This window comes from Chiloscyllium punctatum, chromosome 30 (assembly GCF_047496795.1).
Source record: "Chiloscyllium punctatum isolate Juve2018m chromosome 30, sChiPun1.3, whole genome shotgun sequence".
NCBI lineage: Eukaryota > Metazoa > Chordata > Chondrichthyes > Orectolobiformes > Hemiscylliidae > Chiloscyllium > Chiloscyllium punctatum.
In genome coordinates, this window is record NC_092768.1 from 14,310,614 (window position 1) to 14,330,287 (window position 19,674).

At 54.8% G+C, this 19,674-nt stretch overlaps 1 protein-coding gene across 1 annotated transcript in view; it reads left to right on the forward strand.

The window, feature by feature from the left end:
* The first annotated feature begins 3,397 nt into the window (after nucleotides 1–3,397).
* The window catches only part of LOC140455205 (zinc-binding protein A33-like), a 21,311-nt gene continuing 5,034 nt past the window's right edge, over nucleotides 3,398–19,674 (forward strand). Inside the window, 5 exon segments of the mRNA XM_072549923.1 lie at nucleotides 3,398–3,817; nucleotides 3,908–4,003; nucleotides 4,095–4,328; nucleotides 6,823–6,845; nucleotides 6,946–7,061. Coding sequence (XP_072406024.1) covers nucleotides 3,407–3,817; nucleotides 3,908–4,003; nucleotides 4,095–4,328; nucleotides 6,823–6,845; nucleotides 6,946–7,061 — 880 coding nt within the window. The 5' untranslated portion in view covers nucleotides 3,398–3,406.

Genomic DNA, 19,674 nt, shown 5'->3' on the forward strand with positions numbered 1-19,674 from the left:
AGGTTTCCTTGAGTAAAAAAAAGGAGGAATTTTGTTCCCCAAACCCTGAGAAAATAATAAAAATGTACCATCAAGCATAAACACAGACAAGAAGGGACAGGGTGACCAGACCGGAAGCTGAAGTCTTTGAGTGTGAGAATTACCGAAATTCTGTCTGTTTTGCTGTTGTCTTGTTTGTGATAGTCCAACAGGTTTATTTGGAAGTACAAGCTTTCAGAGCGCTGTTCCTTCGTCAGGTAGCAGGACTTAACATTTATCATAAACAATCAAAGTGATTTTGCTTCTTGTAAAGGACCCCTCCACTATGGAAAAAAGCTCATATTTTCAATTCCATCTGTGCCATTCACGATCTACAATCCCGCACACCAGGCAACATCCTGGTAAACCTTCTCTGTATTCTGACTGTGACTCAGGTGCTGCATTCTTGATCATCATCCTTCCTGTATTTATCCTGTCCAGTCCTGTTAGAATTTTATTAGTTTCACCTCTTAACCTCTGATGCTCCAGGGAAAACAGCCCCAGTCTGTTCAGCCTCTCCCTATAGCTCAAACCCTCCAACCCTAGCAACATCCTTGTAAATCTTTTCTGAACCCTTTCAACTTTCACAACGTCTTTCCGATAGGAAGGAGATCAGAATTGCACACAATATTCCAACAGTGGCCTAACCAATGTCCTGTACAGCCACAACATGTCCTCCCAACTCCTGTACTCAATACTCTGACCAATAAAGGAAAGCATAGCAAACGCCTTCTTCACTATCCTATCTACCTGACACCACTTTCAAGGAGCTATGAGCCTGCACGCCAAGGTCTCTTTGTTCAGCAACACTCCCTAGGACCTTACCATGAAGTATATAAGTCCTGAGAAGATCTGCTTCCCCAAAGACAAGCACCTCACATTTATTTGAATTGAACTTCACCTGCCACTCCTCAGTCCATTGTTTGATCTGATCAAGTTCCCGTGGTACTCTGAGGTAACATTTGACACTGTCCACTACACCTTTAATTTTGGTGTCATCTGCAAACTTACCAACTGTATCTCTTGTGCTCACATCCAAATCATTTATATAAATGTTGAAAAGTAGTGGACCCAGCACCGATCCTTGTGGCACTCCACTGGCCACAGGCCTCCAGGCTCAAAAACAACCCTCCATCAGCAGCTTGTGTCTTCTGCCTTTGCGCCAGTTCTGTATCCAACTGGCTAGTTCTCCCTGTATTCCGTGAGATCTAACCTTGCTCATCAGTCTCACATGGGGAACCTTGTTGAATGCTTAACTGAAGTCCATATGAAATCACATCTACTGCTCTGCCCTCATCAATCCTCTTTAACACTTCTTCAAAAAACTCAATCAAGTTTGTGAGACATGATTTCCCATGCACAAAGTCATGTTGACTATCCCTAATTAGTCCTTGCCTTTCCAAATACATGCACACCCTGTCCCTCAGGATTCCCTCCAAGAACTTGCCCACCACCGACTCCAGGCTCACTGCTCCATAAGAACCACTCCCGCCACATTCCCATTCCATGATCCAAAACCAATTATACAAATCAAAAACACACACATTTGAGCATCGATCATTAATAAACACCAATGTCTACCTCCCAGCAGTTTGAAAAGTAACCAGTTATCAAAGGGGAAGGTAGTGTTGATGCCACTGAAAGTGTAATTTGTGAGCCCAGGCCAAGGATCAGATTAGATTAGATTAGATGACAGATTCCCAACAGCATGGAAATGGGCCTTTAAGCCCAACAGGTTAACACTGACCCTCCGAAGAGTAACCCACCCAGACCCATTCCCCTACCCTATGTTTATCCCTGACTCATGCACCTAACACCACAGGCAATTTAGCAAGGCCAATGCACCTGAGCTGCACATCTTATTCTGGCGAATGTGTCAGACATCCCTCAACCCTCCCACTGCAGAAAAGGCCAACAAAGAATTAAATCAGATGGACCACTGGCCTCCAAATCTTTTCTGAACTTTTTCAAGATTCCCAACATCCTTCCTGTAACAGGGACACCAGAGCCTCCAACAGGGACTGAAATCATGAACAAGGGACACTTGAGGACATGACAACAATGAGATAGGATCAGCATCACCAGGTCATTCCTTTTAGAATTGGAGGAAGTCATTGTCACAATCAATAGCCCAGACAGCATCCATCGCATCATGGAAGGAGATACATCCTTCTTTATTTGGATCAATTTGGGAGCTAGGGATACAATTTCCCCTAAATCCCTCACTGTTTCAAACCCGACTGCATTCCCCGTCCTGTGAAGGGCCTGATCTGACTCCACCGCCTATGGGAGCCCCTATTGGGAAAACACCTCTCACTTGGGTCTGGGCCGCCTAGACAAATCCCCCCAATGACTCCATGTGGCAGTGAGTCCCACATCCCTACCAGTCGATTGAAGAGAAGGACACTCTCATGGAGTCTCATGTCGCGTCAGGCCCTCCCCCTGGCCCCTCTCTGGGAGAGGGAGATACATTCTGAGGGAGAATTGCTGCCGTGTGTCCAGTTTGGTGGAAACCCTTGGGGTTGAATATCCCTGGTGCGGATTCCCTGGACTGTCTGTTGTATTTAGTGGGATCCAGCAGTGAGCCCGGAGAAATAGTGGAAATGGCACCAACATGATTCCCACTGGTCTCCTGCCCCAAGCTGCAGCCAATTCTGGGCCTGCCCTTTCGGAAGGATGTCAAGGCTGAAGGGATGGTACAAGGGGAGATTTCCCAGAATGGGACCAGGGATGAGGCTCTTCAGTTCTGTGCAGTGACTCCCAAAGTGAGGATTGAGAAGATCCTGGTGGATTGTAAGGGAGAGGTGAGGAGGCGCTGGACAATATGTTTCAGCTTGTGTTTCCCCCAGAGTCAAACACAACTTGGCCATCCGTGTCTGGGGCTGCTTTGGGACTGAAGGATATGAAGGAGAGCAGCAGGCTGCCAGTCACTCCCAGGACAAAATCCCCACCCACTCCCATCCTCTCTCCACCCACCTACCCCACTCCCAACCGACATTCCCTCTCACCTCCCAGCTTCAGGGATTCCCATGGTTTTGCCAGGACAAACACTTGTTGGGACGGCCAGGAGCTTAACAATGTACAATTTATATTGGGGGTTTGGGGGTTGGGGGTTGGGGATTTGGGGGTTTGGGGGTTGGGGGTTTGGGGGGCTTGGGGGGTTGGGGGTTTGGGGTCTGTGACTCATTTCCTGAAAACGGAATGCTCCAGTCACATCCAGCGGACGGCGAATGAGTCCGAGACTCTGCGATGGACGGTACCGGTGGATACAGAAAGGAAGCCCTGTATGAACTATCACCATCTCGGTGCTGCCTGAGCTGAATGTGTTCAGCAGCGCAGGGACAGTGAAAGTGAAAGGGGTTTCAATCAGGGAGTGCTGAGGGTGAACATGGCTTTCAGACAGCACTTCCTGAGTTGGACCGAGAAGGTAATCTGTCCCATTTGTCTGGATTTCTTCACCGATCCGGTTATACTGGATTGTGAACACAACTTCTGCCGCTCCTGTATCACCCAGAGTTGGGAAAGGCGAGGGAGAAACTCCTGCCCAGAATGTAGACAGGAGTTTCCGGACAGAAACCTCAGAGGAAACCGGGCCTTAGCGAATCTGACCGAGAAAGCTCGAACATTAAATGTGAATCCACAAGAGAAGGAAAGTAACCATCACTGTGAGGAACATCAGGAAGGACTGAAGCTGTTTTGTGAAACTGACAAGAAATTGATCTGTCTGGTTTGTAGAGATTCCCGGGAACATAAATCTCACAACTTCATCCCGATTAAAGAAGCTGTTGGAATCTACAAGGTAAAAGGAAACAGATTCCATCCCCTGATTATTTCATCACATTTTCATGGTCTAACACTTTTATTTTCTGATTTTCTCTCCCAATCCCAGGATCGGGTGAAATCTTCCTTGGATTCTCTCACAGAGAAAAAATCAGCAGCTCTAGGAATAGAGCGGGAGCAGAAACAGAAGATTTCCCAAATTCAGGTAAAATCTCCCCGGGTTCGGCTTCAACATTTGATTTGTTCATTTATTTTTTTTTTGCAGAAACATATTGTTTTTATATTTCCCCTGACAGGAGGAATCCAGTCGTCTGCAGACTGACATCAAATCTGAGTTCACTAAAATGCACCAGATGCTGACTGAGAAAGAGCAGAGTTTACTCCGAGATCTCAGGGAACAAGAGGAAAACATTCTCAAAGCAATGGAGCAAAATCTTTGTGAAATTCAAAAGCATTTAAATTCTCTTCAGCAGAAACTCTCAAACTTGGAAAAACAATTGGAACAAACAGACGGAGTGATATTTCTGACGGTGAGGGATTATGTTTCAGTTTAGTTCAGTGAGACACCCATCCTCCGTCACTATCTCCCTCTGCTGCTTTCTCCATCATGTCATTCTCCACTTTCCTGTTCAATATATTTGTCTCCATCACACTGTGTGACTGTGGGTTCCACATTCTCATCACTTTCTTGATCAAGACATTTCCTGAATTCCCCATGGAATTGAATTGAAATGAATTCATTGTCACGTGCACCCAGGCACAGTGAAAAGCTTTGGTAAAAACAATGACTGCAGATGCTGAAAACCAAATACTGGATTAGTGGTGCTGGAAGAGCACAGCAGTTCAGGCAGCATCCAACGAGCAGCGAAATCAACGTTTCGGTTAAAAGCCCTTCATCAGAAAAGCTTTGTCTTGCAAGCAATACAGGCAGATCACTGAGTTATGTCACATAGACAGTAAATAATAGGCAAACAGCGGCAAAAACAAAAATACAGGTACAGGCGAATGTTAAGGGTTTGTGAGTCCACTCAGTATTCTAACAAGAAACTGGTGCATGTGTTCAGGATTCTGTACCTTCTCCCCAGTGGTAGAGGTTGTAGGAAAACATTGCCAGGGTGGGATGGATCTTTGAGAATGCTGGCGGCCTTTCCTTGACAGTGGGCCTGGGTAGATGGATTCTATAGGTGGGAGGTTGGCCTTTGTGATTGTCCGGGCTGAGATCACCACTCTCTGTAACTGCCTCCAATCTTGAATGGTACAGTTGCCATACCAGGTAGTGATACATCCAGACAGAATGCTCTCCATGGCGCACCTACAAAAATTGGCAAGGGTATTCATCTTCATGACAAATTTCCTCAGCTACCTGAGGAAGAAGAGATGTTGTTGGGCCTTTGTAACCAGTGCATCCACTTGAAGAGTCCAAGAAAGTTTGTTGTGGATGTCCACTCCCAGGAGCTTGACACTCTCCACTTGTTCCACCTCTGTGCTGTTAATGTGCAGGGGAGGCATGAATAACATCCCACCGAAAGTCAATAATAAGTTCCTTGGTTTTCTGGCATTGAGAGCTAGGTTGTTCTCAGTGCATCATTTTTCTAGGTCTTCCACCTCCCATCTGTAGTCTGTTTCGTCACCATCTGAGAGTCAACTGACTGTAATGGTGTCATCATCGAACTTGTAAATGGCATTAGTCTGGTATTTGGCGACACAGTCATGGATATACAGTGAGTACAGTAGGGGGCTGAGTACCCACCACTGGGGGGACTCCAGTGTTGAGTGTTAGTGAGGATGAAATATTGTTCCCAATCTTCACTGATTATGACCTGTGGGTCAGGAAACTGAGGATACACTTGCAGAGAGTGGGGCTTAGGCTGAGATCACTAAGTTTAGTAATCAGTCTCGAGGGAATAATAGTGTTGAAGGCTGAACTGTAGTCAATGATGGGATTCTTATGTAGCTGTTCTTGGTGTCAAGATGTTCTAGGGAGGAGTGAAGGACACTGATATGGCATCTGTCATGGATCTATTGGTCCAATAGGCAAATTGGAGTGGGTCAAGAGCAGTGGGGAGGGTGGAGTTGATTAATGACATGAGCACCAAATTTAGGGCCACTAGGTGGTCATCATTAAGACATGCTGCATGAGCCTTCTTAGATACAGGGATGATGTTGGCCCTCTTGAAACAGGCTGGGACAGTGGCCTGCTACAGGGAGAGGTTGAAGATGTCCAAGGAGACCTCTGCCTGAGGAAGAAGGTCTGTGCATGCTTTGAGTGCATGGCCTGGTACTCCGTCTGGTCCTATTGCTTTCACTGGATTCACAAGAAGGAAAGCTGATCTGACCTCTGATGCAGTGGCTGTTGGGATAGGTTCATCCAGACTTCTCTCCACCGAAATTTTGCTCAAAGCAAGCGTATAAGGCGTTCAGACGATCTGGGAGGGATAGGTCATCGTCTGCTATCTTGCACTGTCTCTTTTTAAAACCTGCGATGTCAATTAGTCCTTGCCATATTTGCCGGGTGTCTGTCTGGGTCTCTGGTTTAGTTCGGTGTTGGTCCTTGGCTGGCTTAATGGTTCTGCAAAGGTCATACTTGGATTCCTTATATTTGAGTGGGTCTCCTGAACCTGAAGGCCTCACACCTGGTTTTTGACAGGTTCTGTATTTATTTATTGGAATTATTTATAACTGGATGATATTCACAGACTCACATGTTTAGATTCCTTCAAAGTGAAAATATCTTTACTGAATCTATGGAATCAATCCCTTTCTTTTTTGTAATTTTAAATATCAAAGTCAGATTTTTATCCAGTAAAATATATTAATGTTTCTTTCAATCCTTTGTAATTCTTCAAATTTTGTATTTATTCTTCTGGTCTTCAATATCCTTGGTGTCACAATCTCTTTCTATTCGATGCCTGCAACAGTCAGAATTGGCAATTCTCAGCAGTTTGTAACAATGAGTGTAATTGCTGCTTTCTGGATGTAGACAGTCAGTCTCTGTCAACTCAGACTGTGTTTTGTTTATTTCAGGAGGAATCATCTCGGAAGAGGAGGTAGGAGATGCACTTTACTGAAACTCAGTGCAAGTTGGTGAAATTATTCAGGAAAGCGTTTATGCCAAAATTCTGATCAATTTATGTTTAATATTTACAGAATTAGTGATACCGTGAATGCGCTCTCAATAACAGATGGTATCATCTCCACTGAAACATTCTGCAGCCTCTTCCCTTTTCTTGTATGGAAAGAAATGCAGGAAGCCACTCACCCTGGTAAAGCTCAGATAAGTTCCTCCTTTGGCCTGATTTATATTGTATAACTTGTATTTTTGTTCATGCAAATATCAAAGTCTGTAATGAGCAAAACTGTAGTTCATCGGAATCAGTGGAAATCTCTCTACTTTTTTGAGTCACATTGAACACAAGGGAAGATGGTTGTGATTGTTCAAGATCAACCATCTCAGATCCCGGACATTTCTGGAGGAGTTTGTCAGAGTAATGGCTCGGCCGAAGCATCTTCAGCTGCTTCATGAATGGACTTCCCTCCGTCATAAGGTCACGGTGGAGGTGATGAGATATTCACTAATGATTGCACAATAACAGCATCATTTCCAACCTCTCAGATCCTGAAACAATCCATGTTCCAATACAATGAGGCCATGACTTTGTCCAGCTTTGAGCTGACAAGTGACAAGTAACATTCGTGCCACACGAGTGCCAGGTAATGACCGTTTCCAACAAGAGAGAATGTAACAATCAACACTTGATGTTCAGTAACAATTCCATTCATCACTGCATCCTCCACTTGCAACATCCTGGAGGTTACCATTGACCAGAAACTGAACTCACCTGCCAAACACACACTATAGCTACAAGAGCAGGTCAGAGAGTGAAAAGTCTGCAGGCAGCAACTCACCTACTGACTCCTCAGTTACTAGTCCTCCATCTATAAGGCAGAGATTTGGTGTATAATAGAGGTCTCTCCACTTGCCTGGATGACTGCAGCCCCAATTGTACTGAAGAAGCTCAACACAATCCAGGACAAAACAGGCTGCTTGAATGGCACTCCGTCCAATACCTCTCACATTCACTCCCTGCACCACTGACACACAGTTGCAGAAATGTGGACAATTAAAAAAAAGTGTTAGAAAACTCACTAAGCCTCCTCAGAGAGCAACTTCCAATTATGCAACCTGAACTGGGTAAGGATAGCAGATAGACAGAAACACCATCACTTGCAAATTGTCCTGTATGCCATATACCATGCTGAATTGGGCCAAAATGCTGGAAATCCTCTCCTAACTGCCCAGTGGGTGTCCCTCCCCTACATGGATGACAATGGGTTAATGAGCAGGCTCCAGGAGAATTAGGTTTGCACAATAAATGCTTGCCAAGACAGTGATGCAAAAGTCTCCCAAATGTGAAATATCATCTTCAGCTGGTCAGCTGTGACTGTTCAATCCCAAACCTTCACCAAGACAGGAAATCTCAGACACTGCTGTGTATGAGTTTTGAGAAGATTTGTAGCTCAGGTTGAGATTCTGGATGTAGGTTTGCTCGGTGAGCTGGGAGGTTCATTTCCAGAAGTTTCATCAACCTACCAGGTAACATGTAGGTTGTGGGCCTCAGGTGATTCCTGCTTTCTATTTATATGTTTGGGTTTCTTTGGGTTGGTGATGTCATTTCCTGTGATGATGTCATTTCCAGTTCTTTTCTCAGGGAGTAGTCGATGGGGTCTAACTCGATGTGTTGTCCCAGTCGAAGTGACGTCCTTCCTTATCTGCATCAGAACGTCACTTCAATGAGCCAACACACACACAGCATAGCAGAACTACGGCAGAGCAGAGGAAACTCCTATACCGTGTATTCACAAAGAATGGATACCCAATGAACACAGTCCACCAATTTCTCAGCAACTAACCCAACCAAGCAGACAAGACACATCCAGAAACCCTAGCCACTTACCCCTACATCAAACACATCTCGGAAACGACTGCCAGACTACTCAGACCCCTCGACAACATGGTAGTCCACAAACCCACCAACACACTAAAACAGCAGCTAATGAACTTGAAAGACCCTATATAGACAATAAGCAAAACTAATGTTATTTACAAAATATCATGCAAGGACTGTAACAAACACTACATTGGACAAACAGGCAGAAAACTAGCCACCTGGATACATGAACACCAGCTAGCCACAAAACGACATGATCCTCTGTCACTAGTATCCTCACATACAGATAAGGAAGGACACCACTTCGACTGGGACAATAAATCCATCTTAGGACAAGCCAAACAGAGAAATGTACGCAAATTCCTAGAAGCATGGCATTCCAACTGGAACTCCATTAACAAACACATCGAGTTAGACCCCATCTCCCAACCCTGAGAAAAAGAACAGGAAATTACATCACCACAAGAAATGACATCACCAACCCAAACATATAAATAGAAAGTAGGAATCATGTACACTGCTTTGCCTGAGGCCCACTGAAGATGTTACCTAGTAGGGTGACGAAACGTCTGGAAATGAAGCTGCCAGCTCAGTCTCTCTGTCTCTAGTGGCTGAAGAAGGGGGAGGTTGATCAGAGTTTGATCACTCTTTGATTTTCTCACAGACCACTTGAGGCTCCGTTCTTAGTTTTAATGGTTCTATTCAAGCAAATACAGGGGACAGGTCCATTGGTCAGGCTGATGCACAAACTCTGATTTAACTACAAACAAAGAGTTGATACTTTATTCATTTCATAATCAATAACATTGATTACATTAACTTTGGGAAGTTGTTCAACCAAGATACTGCACACACTTTTGACGTGGTAATCACATGATCACTGGCCAATCGGCAGAGTCGGCAGAGGGATATGGTCAGGTTGAGTTTGAGTGCTTTTTCAGCTTGGTGAACTGTGACCAGTGGGGTTCCACAGGGATCAGTGCTGTGACTGCAAATGTTTACAATAAATATTAATGATTTGGAGGAAAGAAGTTAATGCACTGTCACCAAATTTGCAGACAATTCTAAAACAGGTGGATACAAACAATTCACAGAGACATTGATGGTTCAAGTAAATGGCATAAAGTTGGCAAATGGAGGATTAATTTGGGAAAGTTATTTAATTTGAAGAGAAAACAAAAGAACAAAGAATTATTTAAATGGAGAAAAACTGCAGAAAGATACACCACAATGGCACTTGAGAGTATTTGCGCATGAAATGCAGAAAACTAGCACTCAGGGACAGCATGTAATCAGGAAGGGCTATTGGAATAGTGGCTCTTTCAATGTGGTTGGAGTGTAAGAGCAGGGAATTACAAGGCCCTCATGGAGTACTGAAAGAGCAGCTGGGAATTTAAGAAAGTAATTGAGAGAGCAAAGTAGGTGCATGAGAAAACACTGGTGGCTAAAATGAGGGAGAATTCCAAGATATTTCATCAGTATATTAAGGGGAAGAGAATAACCAGGAAAATGTCGGGATCAAGGAGCAATCCAGGTATGGAGCTGGAGGACAGAGACAGGGTGTTAATTTACTCTCTTGCTTCTGTCTTCACTTGGGAGAAGGACGATGTAAGTTAAAATTTAGAGTCATAGTGTGGTAGAGATGTACAGCATGGAAACAGACCCTTCGGTCCAACTCGTTCATGCTGACCAGATATTCCAACCCAATCTAGTCCCACCTGCCAGCACCCCACCCATATCCCTCCTATTCATATACCCATCCAAATGCCTTGTAATTGTACCAGCTTCCACCACTTCCTCTGGCAGCTCATTCCATACACGTACTACCTTCTGCGTGAAAAAATTGCCCCTTTCATATCTTTCCCCTCTCACCCTAAACCTATGTCCTCTAGTTCTGGACACCCCCACCTCATGGAAAAGACTTTGTCCATTTACCCTATCCATGCCTGTCATAATTTTGTAAACCTCTATAAGGTCACCCCTCAGCCTCTGACGCTCCAGGGAAAGCAGCCCCAGCCTGTTCAACCTATGGCTCAAATCTTTCAACCCTGGGAACATCCTTGGAAATCTTTTCTGAACCCTTTCAAGTTTCAGAACATCCTTCCGATAGGAAGGAGACCAGAATTGCACACAATATTCCAATAGTGGCCTAACCAATGTCCTGTACAGCCGCAACATGACCTCCAACTCCTGTTCTCAATACTCTAACCAATAAAGGAGAGCATACCAAACGCCGTCTTCATTATCCTATCTACCTGTGACTCCACTTTCAAGGAGCTATGAACCTGCATTCCAAGGTCTCTTTGTTCAACAACACTCCCTTGGACCTTACCATTAAGTGTATAAGTCCTGCTAAGATTTGCTTTCGCAAAATGCAGCGCCTCACATTTATCTGAATTAAACTCCACTTGCCACTTCTCAGCCCATTGGCCCATCTGGTCCAGATCTTCTTGTAATCTGAGGTAACCCTGTCCACTACACCTCCAATTTTGGTGTCATCTGCAAACTGTACCTCTTATACTTGCATCCAAATCATTTATATAAATGACAAGACGGAGAGGGCCAACACTGATCCTTGTGGCACTGCACTGGTCACAGGCCTCCAGTCTGAAAAACAACCCTCCAGCACCACCCTCTGTCTTCTACCTTTGAGCCAGTTCTGTATCCAAATGGCTAGTTCTCTCTGTATTCCATGAGATCGAAACTTGCTCATCAGTCTCTCATGGGGAACCTTGTCGAATGCCTTACCGACATCCACATAGATCACATCTATTGCTCTGCCCTCATCAATCTTCTTTGTTACTTCTTCAAAACAGTCAATCAAGTTTGAGAGACATAATTTCCTACACACAAAGCCATGTTGACTATCCCTAATCAGTCCTTGCCTTTCCACATACATGTACATCCTGCCCCTCAGGATTCCCTCCTACAACTTGCCCACCACCGAGGTCAGGCTCACTGGTCTACAGTTCCCTGGCTTGTCTTTACCGCCCTTCTTAAACATTGGCACCACATTTGCCAACCTCCAGTCTTCCAGCACCTCACCTGTGACTATCGATGATACAAATATCTCAGCAAGAGGCCCAGCAATCACTTCCCTCGCTTCCCACAGAGTTCTCGTGTACACCTGATCAGGTCCTGGGGATATATCCACCTTTAACCGCTTCAAGACATCCAGCACTTCCTCTTCTGTAATCTGGACATTTTGCAAGATGTCACCATCTATTTCCCTATAGTCTATATCTTCTATATCCTTCTCAACAGTAGATTCGATTACATTACAGCGTGGAAACAGGTCCTTCGGCCCAACAAGTCCACACTGACCCGCCAAAGCGCAACCCACCCATGCCCCTACATTTACCCCTTACCTAACACTGCGGGCAATTTAGCATGGGCAGTTCATCTGCACGTCTTTGGACTGTGGGAGGAAACCAGAGCACCCGGAGGAAACCCACACAGACACAGGGAGAACGTGCAAACCCCACACAGACACAGGGAGAACGTGCAAACCCCACACAGTCAGTCGCCTGAGGCAGGAATTGAACCTGGGTTTCAGGCGCTGTGAGGCAACAGTGCTAACCACTGTGCCACCGTGCTGCCCACATGCCACCATGCCGCCTACAAGATGTCACCATCTATTTCCCTACAGTCTATATCTTCCATATCCTTTTCCACAGTAAATACTGATACAAAATATTCATTTAGTATCTCCCCCATTTTCTGTGGCTCCACACAAAGACTGCCTTGTTGATCTTTGAGGGGCACTATTCTCTCCCTAGTTACCCTTTTTCCTTAATATATTTGTAAAAACCCTTTGGATTCTCCTTAATTCTATCTTATGTCCCCTTTTTGCCCTCCTGATTTCCCTCTTAAGAAAACTCCTGCTGCCTTTATACTCTAAGGATTCACTCAATCTATCCTGTCTCTACCTGACGTATGCTTCCTTCATTTTCTTAACCAAACCCTCTATTTCTTTAGTCCCCTTCCCCCCACTTTCCCCCCTCTCTCCCCCTTCCCCTCTCCCCTTCCCCTCTCCCCTTCCCCCCTCCCCTTCACCCTCCCTCCTTCCCCCTCCCTCCTTCCCCCCCTTCGCCCTCCCCCCTGCCCCCCTTCCCCTCTCCCCTTCACCCTCCCCCCTTCCCCCTACCCCCTTTGCCCTCCCCACTTCCCCCTTCGCCCTCCCCCCTGCCCCCCTTCCCCTCTCCCCTTCACCCTCCCCCCTTCCCCCTACCCCCTTTGCCCTCCCCACTTCCCCCTTCCCCCCCTTCGCCCTCCCCCCTGCCCCCCTTGCCCCCTCCCCCCTTCCCCCCTGCCCCTCCCCCCTTCCCCCTTCCCCCCTGCCGCCCTTCCCCTCTCCCCTTCCCCCCTGCCCCCCTTCCCCTCCCCCCCTTCCCCTCCCCCTTCCCCCCTTCCCCTCCCCCCCTTCCCCCTTCCCCCTGCCCCCCTTCCCCTCCCCCCCTTCCCCCTTCCCCCCTGCCCCACTTCCCCTTCCCCTCCCCCCTTCCCCCCTGCCCCCCTTCCCCTCCCCCCTTCCCCCTTGCCCCCCTTCCCCTCCCCCCTTCCCCCTTGCCCCCCTTCCCCTCTCTCCCCCCCCTCCCTTCTCTCCCCTGCCCCCCTTCCCCTCCCCCCTGCCCCCTTCCCCACCCCCCTGCCCCCTTCCCCTTCCCCCTTCCCCACTGCCCCCCTTCCCCTCTCTCCCCTGCCCCCCTCCCCCTCTTTCCCCCCTGCCCCCCTTCCCCCTGCCCCCCTGCCCTCCTGCCGCCCTTCCCCTCCCCCCTTCCCCCCTGCCCCCCTTCCCCTCCCCCCCTCCCCCCTGCCCCCCTTCCCCTCCCCCCCTGCCCCCCTACCCCTCCCCCCAGCCCCCCTACCCCTTCCCCTCCCCCCAGCCCCCCTACCCCCCTTCCCCTCCCCCCCTTCCCCCTTCCCCCCTGTCCCCCCCTGCCCCCCTACCCCTCCCCCCAGCCCCCCTACCCCTTCCCCTCCCCCCAGCCCCCCTACCCCCCTTCCCCTCCCCCCCTTCCCCCTTCCCCCCTGCCCCCCTCCCCCCTTCCCCCCTGCCCCCCTCCCCCTCCCCCCCGCCCCCCTTCCCCTCCCCCCCTTCCCCTCCCCCCTGCCCCCCTTCCCCTCCCCCCGCCCCCCTTCCCCTCCCCCCCTTCCCCTGCCCCACTTCCCCTTCCCCCTTCCCCCCTGCCCCCTTTCCCCCTGCCCCCCTTCCCCTCCCCCCATTCCCCCCTTCCCCTCTCTCCCCCCCTCTCCCCTCTCTCCCCTGCCCCCTTCCCCTCCCCCCTGCCCCCCTTCCCCTCCCCCCCTTCCCCCTTCCCCCCTGCCCCCCTTCCCCTCCCCCCTTCCCCCTTCCCCCCCCTTCCCCTCCCCCCTGCCCCCCTTCCCCTCCCCCCCTTCCCCCTTCCCCCCTGCCCCCCTTCCCCTCCCCCCCTTCCCCCCTGCCCCCTTCCCCCTCCCCCTCTCTCCCCCTCTCTCCCCTGCCCCCCTTCCCCTCCCCCCTGCCCCCCTTCCCCTCCACCCCCCCTTCCCCTCCCCCCCTTCCCCCTTGCCCCCCTACCCCTTCCCATCCCTTCTCCCCTCCCCCCCTTCCACCTTGCCCCCCTGCACCCCTTCCCATCCCCCCTCCCCTCCCCCCTTCCCCCTCCCCCTCCCCCCTTCCCCCCTGCCCCCCTTCCCCTCCCCCCCTTCCCCCCTGCCCCCCTTCCCCTCCCCCCTTCCCCCCTGCCCCCTTCCCCCTTCCCCCCTGCCCCCCTTCCCCTCCCCCCTTCCCCCTCCCCCCTTCCCCCCTGCCCCCCTTCCCCTCCCCCCCTTCCCCCCTGCCCCCCTTCCCCTCCCCCCCTTCCCCCTTCCCCCTGCCCCCCTTCCCCTCCCCCCCTTCCCCCTTCCCCCCTTCCCCATTCCCCTCCCCCCTTCCCTCCCCCCCCCTTCCCCTCCCCCCCTTCCCTCTCCCCCCTTCCCTCTCCCCCCCTTCCCCTCCCCCCCTTCCCTCTCCCCCCTTCCCCTCCCCCCCCCTTCCCTCTCTCCCCTTCCCCCCCTTCCCCACCCCCCTTCCCCTTCCCCTCCCCCCCTTCCCTCTCCCCCCTTCCCCCTTCCTCTCCCCCCCTTCCCTCTCCCCCCCTTCCCTCTCCCCCCTTCCCCCCTTCCCCTTCCCCTCCCCCCCTTCCCTCTCCCCCCTTCCCCCTTCCCCTCCCCCCCTTCCCTCTCCCCCCCTTCCCCTCCCCCCCTTCCCTCTCCCCCCTTCCCCCCTTCCCTCTCCCCCCTTCCCCTTCCCTCTCCCCCCTTCCCCTCCCCCCCTTCCCTCTCCCCCCTTCCCCCTTCCCCTCCCCCCTTCCCTCTCCAACCTTCCCCTCCCCCCCTTCCCTCTCCCCCCTTCCCCCTTCCCCTCCCCCCCTTCCCTCTCCCCCCTTCCCCCTTCCCCTCCCCCCCTTCCCCTCTCCCCCCTTCCCTCTCCCCCCTTCCCCCCTTCCCCCCTTCCCTCTCCCCCCTTCCCCCCTTCCCCCCTTCCCTCTCCCCCCTTCCCCTCTTCCCTCTCCCCCCTTCCCCCCTTCCCTCTCCCCCCTTCCCCCCTTCCCCTCCCCCCCTTCCCTCTCCCCCCTTCCCCTCCCCCCCTTCCCCCCTTCCCCTCCCCCACTTCCCTCTCCCCCCCCTTCCCCCTTCCCTCTCCCCCCCCTTCCCTCTCCCCCCCCCTTCCCTCTCCTCCCCTTCCCTCTCCCCCCTTCCCCTCCCCCCTTCCTCCCATCCCCTCCTCCCCTCCCCTCCCCTCCCCCCACACACACACCCTCCCCCTCACTTACACACCACCCTCCCCCCAACACACGCACCGCCCTCCCCCCCACACACGCACCGCCCTCCCCCCCACACACGCACCCCCCCTCCCCCCACACACGCACCCCCCTCCCCCACACACACGCACCCCTCCCCACCCCACACACGCACCCCTCCCCACCCCACCCCACACACGCACCCCTCCCCACCCCACCCCACACACGCACCCCCCCCCACCCCACCCCACACACGCACCCCCCCCCACCCCACACATGCACCCCTCCCCTCCCCACACACGCACCCCTCCCCCCCAAACACCCCTCCCCCCCCACACACACACCCCTCCCCCCACACACACCCACACCCCTCCCCCCTACACACACCCACAACCGTCCACCCCACACAAACACAACTGCCCCCCACACACACCCACACCCCTCCCCCCTACACACACCCACACCCCTCCCCCCTACACACACCCACACCCCTCCCCCCCACACACACCCACACCCCTCCCCCCCCACACACACCCACACCCCTCCCCCCCACACACACCCCTCCCCCCCCACACACCCCTCCCCCCCCACACACCCCTCCCCCCCCACACACCCCACCCACCCCCCCACACACCCCTCCCCCCCCCACACACTCCTCCCCCCCCACACACCCCTCCCCCCCCCACACTCCTCCCCCCCCACACACCCCTCCCCCCCACACACACACACCCCTCCCCCCCCACACACTCCTCCCCCCCCACACACCCCTCCCCCCCACACACACACACACCTCCCCCCACACACACACACCCCTCCCCCCACACACACACCCCTCCCCCCCACTCACACACACAACTGCTCCCCACACACACCCACACCCCTCCCCCTACACACACCCACACCCCTCCCCCCTACACACACCCACACCCCTCCCCCCACACAAACACAACTGCCCCCCACACACACCCACACCCCTCCCCCCATACACACACACCCCTCCCCCCCCACACACACACCCCTCCCCCCCCCACACACACACACCCCTCCCCCCCACTCACACACACACCCCTCCCCCCCACACACCCCTCCCCCCGACACACACACACCCCTCCCCCCGACACACACACACCCCTCCCCCCCCCACACACACACACCCCTCCCCCCCCACACACACACACCCCTCCCCCCCCACACACACACACCCCTCCCCCCCACACACACACCCCCCCCCCCCACACACACACACCACCCCACCCACACACACCCCCTCCCCCCCACACACACCCCCCTCCCCCCCACACACACCCCTCCCCCCCCACACACACCCCTCCCCCCCCACACACCCACACCCCTCCCCCCACACACACCCACACCCCTCCCCCCCCCACACCCACACCCCTCCCCCCCCCACACCCCTCCCCCCCACACACACACACCCTCCCCCCCACACACACACACCCCTCCCCCCCCCACACACACCCCTCTCCCCCCCACACACACACACACACACCCCACCCACACACACCCCTCCCCCCCACACACACACCCCTCCCCCCCCCCACACACACCCCTCCCCCCTCACACACACCCGCCCCCCCCACACACACCCACACCCCTCCCCCCACACACACCCACACCCCTCCCCCCCCCACACACCCACACCCCTCCCCCCCCACACACCCACACCCCTCCCCCCCACACACACCCACACCCCTCCCCCCCACACCTCTCCCCACACCCCTCCCCTCCACACACACCCACACCCCTCCCCCCCACACACACACAACTGCTCCCCACACACACCCACACCCCTCCCCCCTACACACACCCACACCCCTCCCCCCTACACACACCCACACCCCTCCCCCCCACACAAACACAACTGCCCCCCACACACACCCACACCCCTCCCCCCCACACACACCCACACCCCTCCCCCCCACACACACCCACAACCCTCCCCTCCCCACATACCCACACCCCTCCCCCCCCACACACACACACACACACCCCTCCCCCCCCCACACACACACACACCCCTCCCCCCCCACACACACACCCCTCCCCCCCCACACACACACACACCCCTCCCCCCCCCCACACACACACCCCTCCACCCCCCACACACACACACACCCCTCCCCCCCCACACACACACACACCCCTCCCCCCCCCACACACACACCCCTCCCCCCCACACACACACACACCCCTCCCCCCCCACACACACACACACCCCTCCCCCCCCACACACACACCCCTCCCCCCCCCCACACACACACACCCCTCCCCCCCCACACACACACCCCTCCCCCCCACACACACACCCCTCCCCCCCCACACACACACACACCCCCTCCCCCCACACACACACACACCCCTCCCCCCCACACACCACACACACACCCCTCCCCCCCCCACACACACACACACCCCTCCCCCCCCCACACACACACCCCTCCCCCCCCCCACACACACACCCCTCCCCCCCCACACACACACCCCTCCCCCCCACACACCACCACACCCCTCCCCCCCCCCACACACACACCCCTCCCCCCCAACACACACACACCCCTCCCCCCCCCACACACACACACCCCTCCCCCCCCACACACACACCTCCCCCCCCACACACACACCCCTCCCACCCCACACACACACCCCTCCCCCCCACCACACACCCCCCTCCCCCCCCCCACACACCCCCCTCCCCCCCCCACACACACACCCCTCCCCCCCCCCACACACACACACCCCTCCCCCTCCCCACACCCCTCCCACCCACACACCCACACCCCTCCCCCCCACACACACACACCCCTCCCCCTCCCCACACCCCTCCCACCCACACACCCACACCCCTCCCCCCCCACACACACACACCCCTCCCCCCCACACACACACCTCCCCCCCCACACACACACCCCTCCCACCCCACACACACACCCCTCCCCCCCCACACACACACCCCTCCCCCCCCACACACACCCCCTCCCCCCCCACACACACACACCCCTCCCCCCCCCCACACACACACACCCCTCCCCCTCCCCACACCCCTCCCACCCACACACCCCACACCCCTCCCCCCCACACACACCCACACCCCTCCCCCCACACACACCCACACCCCTCCCCCCCACACCTCTCTCCACACCCCTCCCCCCACACACACCCACACCCCTCCCCCCCACACACACCCACACCCCTCCCCCCCACACACACCCACACCCCTCCCCCCCACACACACCCACACCCCTCCCCCCCCACACACACACCCCTCCCCCCCACACACACACACACCCCTCCCCCCCCACACACCTCCCCCCCCACACACACAACACCCCTCCCCCCCCACCACACACCCCCCTCCCCCCCCCCACACACCCCCTCCCCCCCCCCCACACACACACCCCTCCCCCCCACACACACACACCCCTCCCCCCCCCCACACACACACACCCCTCCCCCCCCACACACACACACACCCCTCCCCCCCCACACACACACACACCCCTCCCCCCCCCCACACACACACCCCTCCCCCCCCCACACACACACCCCTCCCCCCCCCACACACACACACCCCTCCCCCCCCCACACACACACACCCCTCCCCCCCCCACACCCCTCCCCCCCCACACACCCACACCCCTCACCCCCCACACACCCACACCCCTCCCCCCCACACACACACCCACACCCTCCCCCCCACACCTCTCCCCACACCCCTCCCCCCACACACACCCACACCCCTCCCCCCCACACACACACCCACACCCCTCCCCCCCACACACACACACCCCTCCCCCCACACACACACACACCCCTCCCCCCCCACACACACACACACCCCTCCCCCCCCACACACACACACCCCTCACCCCCCCACACACACACACCCCTCCCCCCCCACACACACACACACCCCTCCCCCCCCACACACACCCACACCCCCTCCCCCCCCACACACACCCACACCCCTCCCCCCCACACACCCACACCCCTCCCCCCCACACACACCCACACCCCTCACCCCCCCACACACACACAACTGCTCCCCACACACACCCACACCCCTCCCCCCCACACAAACCCACACCCTTCCCCCCACACACACCCACACCCCTCCCCCCCACACCCCTCCCCTCCCCCCCACA